The sequence below is a fragment of the Geotrypetes seraphini genome, chromosome 1, assembly GCF_902459505.1.
Source record: "Geotrypetes seraphini chromosome 1, aGeoSer1.1, whole genome shotgun sequence".
NCBI classification, from domain to species: domain Eukaryota; kingdom Metazoa; phylum Chordata; class Amphibia; order Gymnophiona; family Dermophiidae; genus Geotrypetes; species Geotrypetes seraphini.
In genome coordinates this window covers 300,215,749-300,232,099 of record NC_047084.1, presented here as the reverse complement: position 1 = coordinate 300,232,099, position 16,351 = coordinate 300,215,749, and the positions used below count along the sequence as shown (strand labels likewise).

The 16,351-nt window shown below is 43.5% G+C and overlaps 1 protein-coding gene across 6 annotated transcripts in view; it reads left to right on the top strand.

Annotated features, from left to right (window-relative positions):
* RTKN (rhotekin) overlaps positions 1–16,351 on the top strand; it is a 246,617-nt gene that overhangs the window by 72,432 nt on the left and 157,834 nt on the right. The window contains exons 1-2 of one of the 6 annotated variants that reach the window (XM_033954591.1): positions 8,295–8,311; positions 15,721–15,794. The exons of 2 other annotated variants lie outside the window; for them this stretch is intronic. Coding sequence is in view for 1 of the 4 variants with exons in the window: in XM_033954598.1 (XP_033810489.1) it covers positions 10,613–10,684 (72 nt within the window). In the remaining 3 variants the exon portion in view is untranslated. Of the gene's footprint in view, positions 1–8,227; positions 8,312–10,366; positions 10,685–15,720; positions 15,795–16,351 lie in introns of those variants that run through there. 3 more of the 6 variants (XM_033954623.1, XM_033954615.1, XM_033954598.1) reach the window with 3 other exon arrangements.

The following is a 16,351-nucleotide window of genomic DNA, read 5'->3' as shown; positions in this document are numbered from 1 at the left end:
CACCTCTTCAATGATTCACCTCAAGTTTGCAATGTGATCACGGGTCCCTCTGCCCTTACGGAATCCAGCTTGGGCATCAGGTGGCTCCTAGCATCTGGTAACTATGATTTGGATTATTCTTCCCGGTACGCATCACTTTGCATTTGTAAACATTAAATTTAATTTGCCATTTGGATGTCCAGTCTTCCAATTTCCTAAGGTCAGCCTTCAATTTTTCACAATCTGCATGCATTTTAACAACTTTTGAACAGTTTAGTGTCATCTGCAAATTTAATCACCTGTGCCTGATTGTGCCTGAAGACTGCAGCTCCACGCCTGCTTTTATTGTTTTGCCATCACCGCTACTGTTCATTGGAAGAAGTAGCAGCAGCAGTGGTAGTGGCTGATTCAGTGGTGGTAGTGGCTCAGCGGGAGAATTTCCCGCTTTGGTGGGAGTGGATGAGATGATCTGTCAAAGCATGAGTCTACTGCTGAAAGCCAGAGACTTGGCAAGTCTGCGTTATGGATGAGTCCTGCAGCACTGATTTCAGTGGGTAGAATCAGGCACTACAAATCCCACATTGCTTTGGGATGTCAGTTTAAAACCAGGACTGACCAAAAATTCTCCCTCTGGGAACTGAGTAACTCAGTAGCTCTGGCTCAGAAGTGGGATTTCAATCCTGGCTGAACTTCAGTAATCTAAAGCAGTTTGAGTTTTAAACTAGCTTAAAGCTGACTTTAAAACTCATATGCTGAAGAAACTTGCCCAAAGGTTGTGCCATGCCCCTTCAGCTCTCCTTAAGGGAGTTTGTCTCTCTCTCTCTCTGTTTAATGGTTCATTACACCTAGGGGTGGTGAGGGGGAGCAGATTTTAAACAGATGGCTCCTCTGATTTGCAGCCTGTCAAGGCTGAGGATCAGGTTGAGGGTAATTTTTTCAACATGACCCATTCCTCCCCATTTCTGTTTGGGAAGGCTGGGGGTGCCCAGGACATTTTCCTATACTCTGCTTCAGGAAGGATAGATCTTCCAAGTTTCCAGTAAGTGAGAATTTGTGTGTTTGTGTAAGGATGGAGAGGGTATGGAGCATCTGAGGGAGAGGGAGAGCAGAGGAAGGAAGCAGGAAAGCTTTTCTGCAGTGCCTGTGTGAGAGCAATGGGGGAGGGGAAGTGGGTGAGACCAGAGGAGTTCCTTAAAAGCACATGGAGAGAGGAGTAAGAGAGGACAGCTGCCTAGACAGAGGCAGATGCTGAAAAGGACTGATTCAGCACTGCCTAGTGAAAGAGGAGAAGCGTGAGACCCAGAAGTGGTTAGCTTGAGGTAAGCAAATAATGAAAGAGTTAAAAATCTGAGAGAATGAAATCAGTTTCAAAGTGATGTGTATGTGAGGTAGGTACTTGTGAGCAAGTGAGGCTGAAGACAGGCTGGTGAACTAAAGAGGGGGGCCTAGGCACCGAGGCAAGGAGAATCTGGTTGTGTTCCTCCAGCAATATACACTGTCATGTCAATAATGTTTCTTGAATATGAGTGTGGTTGCTGTGGTAGTCGGCTTGAAAGTATGGAAATAAAGATTATTTTTAAAAATCTCTGTCAAAGCATTTTTGAGTAGCTTGGAGAATCTGAGTGAGGTAGTTGGCAGGGGTCACTGACCTTGCCCCTCTTTCTTTTGACAGTGTGGAAGAAGCTCTTAACAGAATTTCCATCTTTCAGGGTGATAAAGGTGTGAATAATATAGGTGCTGGATTGTGAACTTTGGTCCTGAGAGGTTGTGTTTGGGGGTGTTGTTAGAGGTGGTCTTTATTTGTTGTCTAAGAAGCTAAGGCAGGGGTTCTAACCAGTGGTTCCCATACCTGATTGGGAACAGGGCAGGCCACCAATTTGAATTGTGGCGGGAAAATCAGTTGGTCAGAAATTTGAATTTTGTTGAGAAAGTCCATAGAATGGAAAAGTCTCTAGTGGATTTAAAGATGTTATATTACATTATATTACATTAGAGATTTCTATTCCACCATTACCTTGCGGTTCAAGGTGGATTACAAAAGAATTTAAGGTTGGTCTGTTACAATAAGAGATCAGTGGTCATGACAAGTGAAGGTAGAGAAGAGGGCAAGTATTTTCAGAGAGTGAGGAAGAAGAAAGGTGGAAGGAAATATTCGAGATGTTAAAATTTAATCAGGAATTTCTTGAAGAGTATGGTCTTTATTTCTCATCTGAATAATTTGTAGTCTGTGGTTGTTATCAGTAGATTGGAGATTTGATTATCTAATATTGCTGCTTGAGTGGCTAGGAGGCCATCGTAAAGTTTTTTCCGTTTCACTTTTTTGATTGGAGGATGTGTGAATGGGGTGTGAGGTTTTTTATGTCTGGTTGAGGTATTGTGGATGAGTCAGTTGTTCAGATAGGAAGGACTGTCTCCGTTTATGGTTTTAAATAGTGTGCAGTAAAATTTGAATAGTATTCTTTCCTGGATTGGTAGCCAGTGTGAGTTCATGAATGCTTCAGTAACGTGGTCTTGTTTCCTTAAGGAGTAGACGAGTCTTAGTGCTGTATTTTGAACTGTTTGCAATTGTTTGATCATTGTTGCAGGGCAGGGGAGTTAGAGGATGTTGCAATAATCCAATATACCCAGGATAAAGGATTGTACTATGAGCTGGAATTGTGCTCTTTCGAAGAATTTACGTACTTGTCTTAGGTTTCTCATAACGGTGAAAGATTTCTGTATTATTTTGTTTATTTGCGGTTGCATGGTGCAGCATCTGTCTATTGTCATGCCTGGTAGTTTTAGGGTGGTTTGAATGGGGTAATTGATCGAGTTGATTTCTATGTTGGTAATAGTTGGGGCTTTGTTATTTTCGAGGAGGATGAATTTTGTTTTGTCTGGGCTGAGTTTCAGTTTGTGGTTTTCCATCCAGTTCGCTACTGTTTCCAGAGTTCGGTGTAGACTGTGTCTGTTATGGTGATCTTTGGCTGATCCAGAGGTATGAGGATGGCGATGTCGTCTGCATAACTGTAGGAGGTTATGCTTAGTTTTTCCAGGTATATTCCGAGGGAGGTTGAATAGAGTAGGAGATAGAGGAGAATCTTGTGGTACTCCACAGGGGTTGGCCAAGGTTCAGATTTTTCTTTATCTGATTTTACTCTGTATGTTCTGGATTTTAGAAAACCCTCAAACCATGAGAGAACTTTGTCTGAGATACCTATTGTGTCCAAAATTTATAATAGTATGTTATGGTCTACCAGATCGAATGATGCGGTCAGGTCTAGTTGTATGAGAAGCATTCTTTTTCCTGTGCTGAGGTGTTGTCTAACTGTGTCGATAAGGGAGCCTAGTAATGTCTCTGTGCTGAAGTTGGTTCTGAAGCCAGATTGCGTGGGGTGGAGTATGTTATGGTTTTCTAGGTAGGAGGTGAGAAGTTTAGCTACTAGTCCTTCTGTTAGTTTGACATATAGAGGGATTGAGGCGATTGGTCTGTAGTTGGAAGGATGGTCAGTTGGACCTTTTGGATCCTTTTGGATCGGGGTGATGATGATTTTGCTGAGGTTAGTAGGGAAAAGGCCGTCTGTGAGTAAGTTTTGTATCCACTGAAGGAGTAGAGTACGGAATTTTGTACTGGACGTTGTTAGGAGGTATGGTGGGCAGTGGTTGAGGTCACAGGATGCTTGGCTGTACTCCCATGGAGCTGGGTTAGATGTTCTCTCAGGGTCTCCGCAGCTGGCATTGTGCTTGTTGCAGGTTTCCGGATCTTGCTGCGTCTTTGTGAGGTAGAAACTGACATTTCAGCCATCATGCTGTGGCTTTCTTCAGGGTATACTTTGAAGTCTGCAGTGTGACTGGAAATAGTGGGTTCACTGACCTGATTGGGAACAGGGCAGTCCACCAACAATCACAAATCCAGCTGCCAAAACATAACATAACAACATAAAACTCACTTCTATACTGCAATTACCGCTAAGTTCTATGCCCTAATTTCCAAAAGATGCTATGAAAAGGTAAGTTTTGAAAGCACGTCAAAAATGTAAAGAAGTAAAGAAATATTTTCCACTTCACTTCATATATGACTACAAGATTGTGTGCCCGAATCACACTACTACCTGTTCTTTGGCATTTAAGTTGCTTACATTATCTCCTGGGTTCCTTGAAAAAGAACCTCAAAACATGGTCCATGTTGGGACCTGTTGAAACATCAGAAAGCTAAGCGGGAATGTTTTTTTCCTCCTTTTGTCATCGAAAATAGTTTTATTGTTTGAACAGCACGTTCATTTAAAGTTTTTCCACTTAAGTCATACACATTGATGGGGCGGTGGGTTCGGCTATAGGAGCTAAGGCTCTTGGTCGGATCACACAATTCTGAGTGTATGTGAAAATTCAATTTACTTATTTTCCAAGTTAGATATTCAATTCATTCATTTATTTTGCATTGCGGAGTCTTTATTTAGCACTGTGATAAGAATCAACAGACAAATTAAGAAATTAAAATCCTTATTCCTTAATGCTGCTTGGAAGGACAGCAGATGCTGTTGAAATCTTTTAAATTTACAACCCTTAGCGGATGGAACAGAAAATAGTGTGTGAGATTTCCTGGAGTGCTTAGAGCTATTAATTGTAAATGATTCCAAGAGATATTCTGGGATTAAGCCTGCCAGTACCTTGAAATAGAAACATCCAAATTTAAACTTAATCCACACTTCAATCGGTAGCCAATGGTAGTTGACAACAGTAAGATGTAACATGATCATACTTCTTCAGATTATAAATCAAGCGAACCACTGCATTCTATATAATGCGCAGTCTTTGAAGATTTTTTTGGGCTCCAGCAAGTTGCACGATGTTGCAATAATTCAAGCGGAATGAGTTTATATCAAAGAACAAATCGTTCAGAAAATAAATAAACACCATGCTATTCAAGAAATCCTTGAAGCCAAACTAACACCGCATGACTCATCCCAATTCTCTGAAGCAACCCGCGCTACTCTTCAATTCCTCTGGAAATGGCCAGATAACTCCTTTTGTAATCTGCCTTGAACCGCAAGGTAATGGCGGAATAAAAATCACTAATGTAATGTATGCTCCAATGGTTCTTAGTTTCCACAATGTGTGGAAACCCTTATGTACCATAGAATCGACCAGATTTTTCATTATTAAATTTTGATCCAAAATTACATCAAGTATCTTAATAGAAGAATAACAATTGATGTAACGTCTTCCTTCAAATTTGGGGAAGCATAAAAGAATTTAGTCTTCTCAGTGTTAATTTTTAAATTAAATTTTACCATCCATGATTCAGTGGTTGACAAGATATCTGTAACAATTTGATTAATCTGGGAAAAAGAAGTGAAAATAGGAATCAAAACTGTAACATCGTCTGCATAACTAAATAATTTAATCTTGAAGTTGGACAATCTATCTCCTAGAGATGCTAAGTAAATATTAAATAATAAAGGGGACAATGGTGGGCCATAAAGGTTGCTCCAGCTGTTAGAGAACATTTCTAATATTGTCTTTTTTGTTAATTTTATAAACTGCATAGAACTTACTGGTTATGTGGTATAGAAATTGAGTATTATGTTACGTTACTTATTCATGCAACTTCATGCAGTTTGTGTGAGACCAGATTTGATCCAAAGATATAGGCAATTTCACTGACTTGTTCATGCCACAAGTTCTTTATTCCCTTCAAGTTTCCACAAAGCTCTTCAGCTCAAATGTGCAATGACCCCGGATCATAGCAGTGTCATTCTTCAGCAAGTTTAATTAAGCATTGCTGATACTAGTTTTCACTGTAACTGGCTCTCTCTTAGAGGGAGCTGCAACTTTCAGCATAAACTCATTGAACTTGTAGTCTAGGGGTGCCCAAACCTTTTGTGCTTACGAGCTACTTTTAAAATGACCAAGTCAAAATGATCTACCAACAATAAAATAAAAAAAAAAAAAACCACATAGCACACTGTACGCATAGAAAATGTTAATTATCATTCCTATTCTAGGGTTTTTTCAAAGAGTTCAAGACAGATGATTCTTTGCACTGTCACCTCAGTAACAACCATACAAAAATAGACAAATACCCCCTCCCTTTTTACTAACCACGATAGCAGTTTTTAGTGCAAGGAGCTGTGCTGAATGCTCAGTGCTGCTCTTGACGCTCATAGGCTCCCTGTGCTAAAAAACGCTATTGCGGTTTAGTAAAAGGGGACCATAGTGTAAAATATAGACAGCAAATATAAAGTCAGTCACATTTTGATCACTAAATTTAAAATAAAATAATTTTTCCTACCTTTGTTGTCTGGTGATTTCACGAGTCTCTGGTTGTACTTTCTTCTTCAAACTGTGCATCCAATCTTTCTTCCCTTCTTTCAGCCTTTATGCTTCCTCTCCTCCAGACCTCATTCCCCCCCCCAACTTTTTCTTCCTCTCTCCCTGCCCTTTCTTTCTTCCTGCCTCCCTTTCTTTTTTTTCTGTTTCCCTTCTTTCCTTTTGTCTCCCTGCCTGCCCCAAGCCACTGCTGCTGCCATCGGGGAATAGGCCTCCAAGCTGCCGCCATCGGATAACAGGCCCCAAAGCCACTGCCGCCCCAAGCTCTCCCTGTTTCCCTGCATCGGGCCAACCAGCATTCCTGTCCCCGACGTCAATACTACCGTCGGAGAGGAAGTTCCAGCCCAGCCAGTCTGGCCAGAACTTCCTCTCCGACGTCAGAATTGATGTCATGGAGAGGAAGGCTGATCGGCCCGGTAGATCGCCAAGGCAAAGTGAGTCTATCACAGAGCCTGGGATGGGCTCCGCGATCGACTCACTTTGTCTTGGCGATCTACCGGTCGATCGCGATCAACCTATTGGACACCCCTGTTGTAGTTTATAATATTAGCAGCCTAGACTCTGGTTCCATTAACATATTTCTTAACTACAAGGGATCTTCAAAAAGTTTCCACACTTTTATTTTTTAAAACACTATTTATTAAATATCTCAAACACAAATTGAGGCCTGCTTGCCTGCCTGCCTCAAATACAAGGTTAGCCGGCTTGCCTGACTGACTAGCCACAGGACATTCTACGACACACCATCTTACCACTTCTCCTGTCCAACCATTTCCTGTGAAAATATAATAGTGTGCAAACCTTTTGAAGAATATTTGTATCAACTTAAAACAAAGAAATAAACAAACTTCAGTCCAGTTGTTCTTAAGGATTTGTTCAACCAGCACCTCTTAAAGTTAGGGCATGACGGGAATGTATTTTCACACACTATGATGTGGTAGTACTATGCTCCAACTTATCTTACTAAGCTGTGTTTCAGCTAGTAAATTCAAAGGTGTAACTAGGTGGAAACAATACTTTTCCTGTGTCCCTGTGCTAGCTAAAATGGAGTCTACTAATAGATTACACAAAACAAGCAAGAAGGGCAAGGGGGCAGCTCACAAGGGATACAACAGTGCACTGGGGGAGCTTGTCTTAAAGCCATAATCCTTATTCACACATTCAATATGCCCTGTCTTAGGGGGCAGAACAGAAGTTTTAATTGATCTATTAAAGGGGTGCAAAAACCTTAAGGACCTCTGGACTAAGGGAACCAGTCCCATATTTGTATCAGGGTGCCCAAAAGAGACAGTGAGAGGAGGATGTATTCTCAGGATATCAGGGACACATTGCTAAAGCTTTATTGGGTGGTGCTGTGGCCTGGTTTAGTTTTGTTTTTTTTTGTACTGTAAGATTCAGGATTTGATACCATCCTGAGCTGTTGTGGAAGATGCCACACTGGGACAATCATACATACAAATTCAGTCCTCCCACAACTTTCACGGATCTTGAACACAGTATATACAGTATGGTCCAGAGTCAGTGCAAAGATATTAGGCACTTGGCCTAGGCATGCCTTAAGCTCTGTTGCTCCCCCCTTCAAATGAACTGTCACATATTCAATCCTCTCCACTAAGATTTTGATAAATAAACTCAACAATCACAATCAACCCTACCCAGCATTACCCTTCCCAGAACAATGCTATGATAAACAGAGATCATACTATTTTGTATATACAGGGGGGGCCCTCATATCCAAGACCTACAGTGGATATGTGAAACCGCAGATAATAGTGAATGCTGTTAGACTGCGGTTTACCGCCTGACCTGCCCGCACTTTACCCCCTCCGTGTCCCTAGTTCCCCAGCGTACCGCCTCATCTTCACCAGCAGTGAGCAGCATCTCCTGTCTGCTGCTCGTACTGGCCTGAAATCCCTTCTTCTGATGTCACTTCCTTGTCCCGTGACTCAGATGTGATCTCAGAAGAAGGGAGCTCGGGTCATTGTGAGCAGCAAGCAGGAGATGCTGCTCGCTGCCAGTGGAGGTATGCTGGGGTGGATGTGGGTGAGGTTGGGTGAGAGTATTTGGCACTCGATCGGTAAACCGTGGATACGGGGGGATGGGGGGGAGGGCTGTATTTATATAATGAGGACAGCTTCCAGAAGCCTTTTGTCCAGGTAAATGGCCTATTTGAAATTGGTCCATCCTTCCTGCAAGTAAAAAGTGCTGATGGTTTCTTGAGTTTGTGTGACTCTCAGGACTTATTTCGCTTCACTTGCAACTGCCACTGTAGGTGACGGCCTGGTTTGCCTAATGGTAAAGACAGCCCCTAGCATTCTTCTTATCTGCTGCAGATCAGTTTAACTGGGGGTGGGGGGAGGTTTCAACCAATCCTAGGGACCCACTCAGCCATTCTGGTTTTTAGGATATCCACAATGAATATGCATAAGATAAAACTGCATTCACTACCTCCATTGTATGCAAATTTATCTCATGCATATATTCATCGTGGATATCCTGAAAACCAGACTGGCTTGGTGTGTCCTGAGGACTGGGTTCAGAACGCCTGGTTCAACTGTATTTAAATTGCTGTTTTACAGCTCTCTTTAACAGTCATACTGTTTGCTGGGTCTTGGCTGTCTTACTAAGCGAGAGGCTACTGGGTAGAAAATGATTTCCAGAGCATCCCAAATTGAAAGCTGGCAGTGGGTTGGCCCATGCTCTGTCTAGCGGCCTTGCTGGGAGTATTGGATTCTGCCCCTCACTTTTCTCATAGTGCCTGCAGCAGAGGCCTTATGCTGGATCCACTTCATCTTCTTTAAGAGACACTTTTCAAGTTGCTCATGAAGCCTCATGGTGCAATTGGTAGGTCACTTGCCTACTGCATCTAGCATACGTTAAATACCAGACTGGGATTTCTGTCCAATAGCTGGTCTTTGGCCAACTCAGCCATCCATCCACTTTCAGTTGGTAAATGATTATCTGACCTTAGCAGGGGGTAGGTGGATAATGATAGCCAAGAAAGATAATGGCAAAACACCCACTAAGAAACCAGTGGAATAACTATGTTAGGCCCAGGCCCACCCGCTTTGGAGGTAGGCTCACCCAGCAGTGGCAGAGCAGTGATGTGGCTGGTGGGGATCCACAAGTATTGTGTAAGTTTTTTTTTTACTCTATCCAGGGAGGAGTAATTTGTACCCCCCCCCAATCATATTGAAAATTGATTTCCTTTGATCCCCAAGATTCCCCAGCCCCCATACCTTCTGATTGTCTCACCCTCCCCCCATCTTCCTGTTTCAGAATATCATTGAACGGCTTTTTATGATTCAGTTGGATTAATGATGACTAGATCGTAAGCTCTTTGGAGCAGGGACTCTCTCTTCTGTGTTTTGATGCGCAACTCTGTGTATGTCTAGTAGCATTATGGAAATGATCAGTAGTAAGTTCCCTGGATTGGGCAACAAAATGATTTAATCCAGTAAAAAGGTATCCTGGTGTTATGGAGATTCCCCCTCCCCCATTTTTTTATTTGTTAACCTTTATTACAGACATACACTAACTAGTTAATGTCATGCTCTACAATTGATTAAGACTCAAGGTAAAAGGCTTTAGGGGCTCTCCTTACTTTGCAACGGGAAAGAGAGAGAGACAAAGTGTGGGTAATTGAACCCTGTTCTCTTACCCCATCCCTGCACCGAGAGCTCTTTGAATCTGTGTGACAGTACAGTATGGCTTTCTATGTACAGTGTATTTGTGTATGTGTCATTCACCCCTCACTCCCCTTTCTCCTTCCCTACTAGCTGCTGGTTCTGTGGGAGGTGGGGTGGGGTGGGGGGATGTGGAAGCCACACTGGAACAAGGAATGAAAGAGCCTTTTTCATCTGCAACTGGGAGCGCGGGCACATTCCGAGCGCGGATGGAAAAAGAGGGGGAACCCGCCAGAAGAACAGCGCCTTAGAAGACCAGTAGCCCAGCGGAGCACAGGAAGGGAGTCACTCCTGGACTAGACTTCACTTCTGGAGGTGTCTGCCCCAACTGTAAGGACTCGGTGAACTCCTCGAGCGTCGCGAGGTAGTGGAAATCTGAGCGGGAAAAAAAAAAAAGTTTTCTCGTCAGGAAAGGAACTGTGCGTTTTGGCTGGAGCAGGAAACAGCTGTTGTCTGGGACTGGCTGGTGGGGGAGCGGGAGGCGGGGAGCCCGCCGAGCTGTGAGGGCGCGCGGTGCTCTCTGCGTACTGGAGATGGAGGAGAAGGCGCTGCCCAGGAGGACGCGGGATGCCGCGCGCTAAGCCGCAATAAGGGGCGCGAGGGCTCCGCGGGAAGCTCCCCGGGACAGGGAGCCGAAGATGGAGGACCGGCTGCGTATCCTGGAGGACTTGAACATGCTGTACATCCGGCAGATCGCGCTGAGTTTGGAGGTAGGGCTCTTCTCTTTGCTTCTTTTCAGCCGCGCGGCGGATCGTCCACTGCAGGTGCCTCCGCTTTCACAGCTCTTGCAATGCTGCTAAATGGTCAGCAGAGCCCCAGGCGCCCAGCTCAGCTATCAAAAGGAGCCCACTGCGCCCGCCCTAAATCAGCGACACAGTTTAAGGTGGTTTAAAAAAAAAAAAGGAGAAAGAAAGTTCTTGACAGGATCTCTGAGCCCTCAGCAGTCAGAGAAGTTACTTCACGCCCACCGAACAAATACAGGCACACTCTCTTGAGTCTGTTGGCTTGATCTTCACAGCTGAGGACACAAGAAAGATCCCGTGAACCCCCGGAGTGTGGTAACCTGGTGGTTTTATGCACAACTGGCTGGTGTTGGGTTGGTTTGCAGGGGACATTCTTACAGAATTTAAAGCCCTCCTTTTTCATACAAATGTATTATTGATGAGAATGAATGCTGCTTACATTTAAACTTTGTAATGATGGGGAGGTGGGGGGGGGGGGGAGAGCTAAGTAAATTAGAACCCCCCCCCCACACACACACACATCAGAGGGTAATCGGTGTATGTAAAGTAATAATAATAATAACTTTATTTTTCTATACCGCCAACACCCAAAAAGTTCTAGGCGGTTCACAAAGTAAGAGGACTGAACATTTCAGTGAATACAAAGGGGAAGAGGTAAAACATGGACCTCGCGGATCTAAAACCGCACGTCCTTAAAAATATGAGGTCCGTGTCCGTGCCACTTGTAGTTTCTGTCTCTTGCAGACCTCTATGACATTTTAGCTCTGTCGGATCCGTCTCAGCATAGGGAGGGAAAAGTATTAGAATCCGTCAGAGCTAAAATGTCATAGAGGTCTGTAAGAGACAGAAACTGCAAGCGGCACGGACACGGACCTCAGATTTTTAAGGACGTGCGGTTTTAGATCCGCGAGGTCCGTGAGGTCCGAGTTTTACCCCTTCCCAATACAAAGCATTCAAGAAGGCACAATACAATATTCCATTTATAAAACTGCAATATAAATATCTACAATCAAGCAACAAATTTTTTTAAACAAATGGGTCTTAACTGATTTTCTAAAAGTGCAATAAGATGCAGTCTGTTGAATCAAATCATCTAACCATACTTGAACTTTACCTGCTTGACAGGCCAAAGATCCATCCAAAAACTTTTTATAGCGACAATTTTTGGGATTAGGGAAAGTGAATAAACCAGAACGCCAAGTAGACTTAGGCCTATACAATTCAAAGTGAGAAAAAAGTAGGAATAAAACACCAATATGAAAAATAAATTTGAGGAAAGACGATTTTATAACAGGGTGGTTAAAGTGTATACAGTATTTAGTATTGCAAAATATATTAAAATATCTGGATCAAAGTATAGTAAAAATAAAAAAGAAAGGAATCCACTGAGTAAGACCAAACAAGCAGTAACTTTTTTTGTGGAAATTAATACAGTACTGTTGTTTTACCAGTTAAGCATTTAATTAGTAGAATATATGTTTTCCTTTGTGGCTTTTTAAATCTTGATTGCAGAATAGATTTGTTTTTGGGGTTTTTTTTTCCTTTCAAGTACCCCACATGGCTCCGCTATTCTGCATCACAGAGGTGTCGTCTTCCCAGAGGAGATGGCCCCTGTGCCTCAATATCTGGTAATAAGCGATGCCCTTAGTACTTTCAACTGTATCCTATTCCCTGGTCTCTCTGCCTGTATCAGGACCAGGAGCAGAGGTTAGGGAAGGAGATTAGCATCTCTCAGTCTGCATGCTGATAGCACTTTTAAGGGCACAGTTTTTCATTGCATAGGTCCCCTTTCTTTTGAATGCAGTGACACATTTGGGTACTAGGATAAAATGTTATTCTCTTGTTCTCCTCTATTCTTCTGGTGAGAGTCATCAAAGTAACTGTATTTTGGGGAGATAAGCATATAGAGCTGGTATAGGGCTGTTTGTGCGCTGAGGCCAAGCATACGTCCCCCATACTGAAAAAGTCACATTTGCAAAATTCTCAAGTCTGATCAGTTGAACTGGCAAGATGGAGAACCTCAGATTGTACAGCCTGTGTGGCCAGTTAGAAGTACATTTGGGCTAGCAATTTGTGCTGATCTATTGACCCTTTAGCAAATTAGTAATCACAATTGCATATACATATGTATATTACACAATGAATGGAGAGAATAATATAAACAATTAGAGTATAGAAATCAATCCTTTGGGAAAGGTGTGAAGCTGGGGGAAGGAAGAGAGGGATCTAGTGACAATAAGTGCAGGAGAGCTTTTGTTTGTTATTACCTCTATTTGCATATTCCTAAATTCTACCCCTCCCCCAGCAATCATATGTAATTTTTATATCATACATATAATAAATACAGTATATATGTTCCACTGCAAACCAAAACACCCCAGCGTGAATGAAAAAAAAAAAGAATTTGCCCAGTGCAGTGTCTTGCAAATTTTCCGGCCAGCGGCACACTGAATCTAGTGCCCCAGCCAGAAGGCACCCGAAAGTTGACACGATGATGTCATGTGCATGCACGGAGGCCCACCTGGCTGCGACCCGCTTCGGTGGAGGGATCTGGGAGGTGCGGGGAGAGGAGAAAAGAAGCCGGCCAGGAGGAGAGTAATCTGGGCCGGCTGACTTCCTGCAGGACACGTCTCTCGCCGCGAGAGGCATGTCCTGTAGGCAGTCAGCAGGCGTGGATGACTCTCTTACTCATCAGTATGCGATACACTGGTCTAGGGAGTTGCAAATCACAGTAAGTCAATGATTATAAAATAGTAGCGCATGACTTTCATTCCATTTATTGTTCATAATCCGTGCCTTCACATGCCACTGTGTTCAGGAACAGTTAAGGGCTAAAGGCAGGAAGTATGCCAAGTAAAGAAATTGAAATTATGGCCCTGTTAACTCTAGGGAAGTTTTTTTTCCCAAATTCAGGAACAACCAGCTTTACTCCTCATACTGGCCATCATATTAGAATCTTAACTGGCATTTCTATAACAAGGCCCCTATGTTTATACTCCATTTGTTTGCAAAAATATACGAAACACCAGAGTTTCGCGGATAAGTGTAATGCACATAAGATGTGGCAGAGCGAGTAAGGGGGGGAATTCATCAAGCAGCATTAGGATCTTTGTGTGGGCATTAGGGTCCTAATGTACGTTAAGGGAATTAATGTTTCTAAATACTACAAAGCTCATTTTACACATATGGGCCTAGTATTTAGCGTGCGTTAATTCTCTTGACACGCATTAAGGACCTAAAGCCCATGTGAAGGCCGTAATGCTGCTTCATGAATGCTTCCCTAAGTGCTCATCTTTAAGGGTCGGTGGTGTAACTGCGGAAGTGGAGGGGTAGCCTCAGGGTCAGTGCAGTGGGCTGAGAATCAGGAGGACCGGGTTCAGTTCCCACTGTGGTTCTCTGTGACCCTGGGCAAGTCACTTAACCCTCCATTGCCCCAGCTATAAAAACTTAGGTTGTGAGCCCACAGAAAGAATCTAATAAGCAGAAATGAGAAAAATGAATGTTAGGCAAGCTGGTGCCAGGCAGTGGCGTAGTAAGGTGGGGGGGGGGGGGGCGGTCCATCCCAGGCACCGTCTTGGTGGGGGCGCCAGCACCTGTCCTCTCCACCCCCTTCTCCTTCCTCACCCCTCCCACTACCGTGTGCGTCCCTTCTATTCCCCCGTACCTCTTTAATGTTCCGGTCACGAGCAGCAATTCCAACCTCTTCCTGTGACATCACTTCCTAGACACACACCTAGGAAGCGACGTCAGAGGAAGACCTGACGCTGGTGTGGGCAGCGGGTTGGAGTTGCTGTTCGCACCTGAAAAGTTAAAGAGGTATGGGGGGAAGGGAAGGGGTATGTGCACGTGGCAGGAGGGGGCAGGGAAAGAGTGGATGGGGTGGGATGAAGAGGGCAGGGGAGGGGCGCTTCTCGCCCCCGCCACGCCACTGATGCCAGGTTATGCTTGTATTCTATAATGGAATCTGGGTGACCGGATGCCAGTATTGAATAGACCAGGGGTGGGCAATCTCAGTCCTCGAGAGCTGCAACCCAGTCCATTTTTCAGGATTTCCCTGATGAATTTGCATGAGATCTGTTTGCAGGCACTGCCTCCATTGTATGCAAATGGGACTCGTGCATATTTACTGTGGAAATCCTGAAACTCGACAGGGTTACGGCCCTTGAGGACGAAGACTGCCCCCTGCTGCAATAGACTCTCACTGAGGTGCCTGAAAGGAGGTCTGCCTTGGTTGTTTCGATTGTAAGCTCACTCAAGCAGGGACCATCTGCTTTGTGACTCTGTACAGTGCTGCATATGTCTGGTAGTGCTTGAGAAATAGTAGTACTAGTAGTAGTAGGTGCTCACTTAATAGAATTGCTCTCTTTCTTGTCTTTAAGGTGCCTAGAATATGAAAGGTGGGTATATTTGTTTCCGTTTGGAAGGATCTAAAATGATAGAGGAGCTCAGCTGTTTGGCTCGGTAGCATGATCTGACCATGTGTTAAAAGCATGTGGTGTGGCGCTCTGACATCCTTTATGATTTAATGTTCTGCCTTTCACCATGCCATATTCCCTGCAAATAATTGATGTTACAAATCTGTCTTGATTGCCTCCATTTTTGGACTTAGTGAATTTATTGGAGTTAAATGAGACGCATCAATCTCTCATTTCTTGCTAGCGATCTATATTTAACGCTCTTTGGGTTATAGAGTGGGGGGGAGGGAAGGAAAGCTATATGCGCTGCATTTGTGACTAACGTGCAAACAAACAGTGATCATATTGTTTTTCTGAGAAGTAGCCTTCATTAACGGGTAACAGTCCCCACTGCAGAGATTTCCTGAATTCAAGCTGCATGAAACTGCTAGAGGACCCCTTTGATTGCAGGAAATGACTAGTGCTCAAACTTCTGTGGGCTTTGAGTAAGCCATAAAATCAGAGCATGCTTATCTTTAGGAGACGCAGTGGCAGCACAAGATGGTGGAAGCTAAAAAATTTTTAAATTATTTTTTGCTTTGTATTTAGATGTCGGTAGAAAACCACCAGACCCAGGGAATCTACATCAGCTGAAGTATTACAGAGATGCATTTTCAAAACTGGTGAGGCAGTTTTGAAACTTTGAAAATAATGACACCATCTCTGGAGACTTTTTATTTTCCCCCAGTTGTCCTATGTATTTCTCATTTTTAAATTAAAAAATGTATGTTCTTGTTAAATGTTAAAATCACCAGTTTTTTTAAACCATTTAACCCCCCCCCTTTCACTAAACCACAAAAGCGGTTATTAGCCAGGGAACTGCGCTGAATGCTCCGTTCTGCTCCCGACGCTCATAGAGTTCCTATGAGCGTCGTGAGCAGCACAGAGCATTTAGCGCAGCTCCCTGTGCTTATAACCGCTATCGTGGTTTAGTAAAAGGGGGTGGGAGTGGTAAAAGAATTAACACTTTCCAAAAGTATAAAAACTGAAGGGTTTTGAGATACTTGCTGCTTTGTCTTGTACTCTTTTTTTGTGAAGGTACAGGCAGTCCCCAGGTTAAGAACGAGTTATGTTTTTAAAGCTGTTCTTAAGTCGGATTTGTATGTAAATCAGAACTTGTAGATTTTAAGATTCTTGCTGCTTACCTCTGCTCCCAGCTGACAAAAGGGCCAACTGTGCC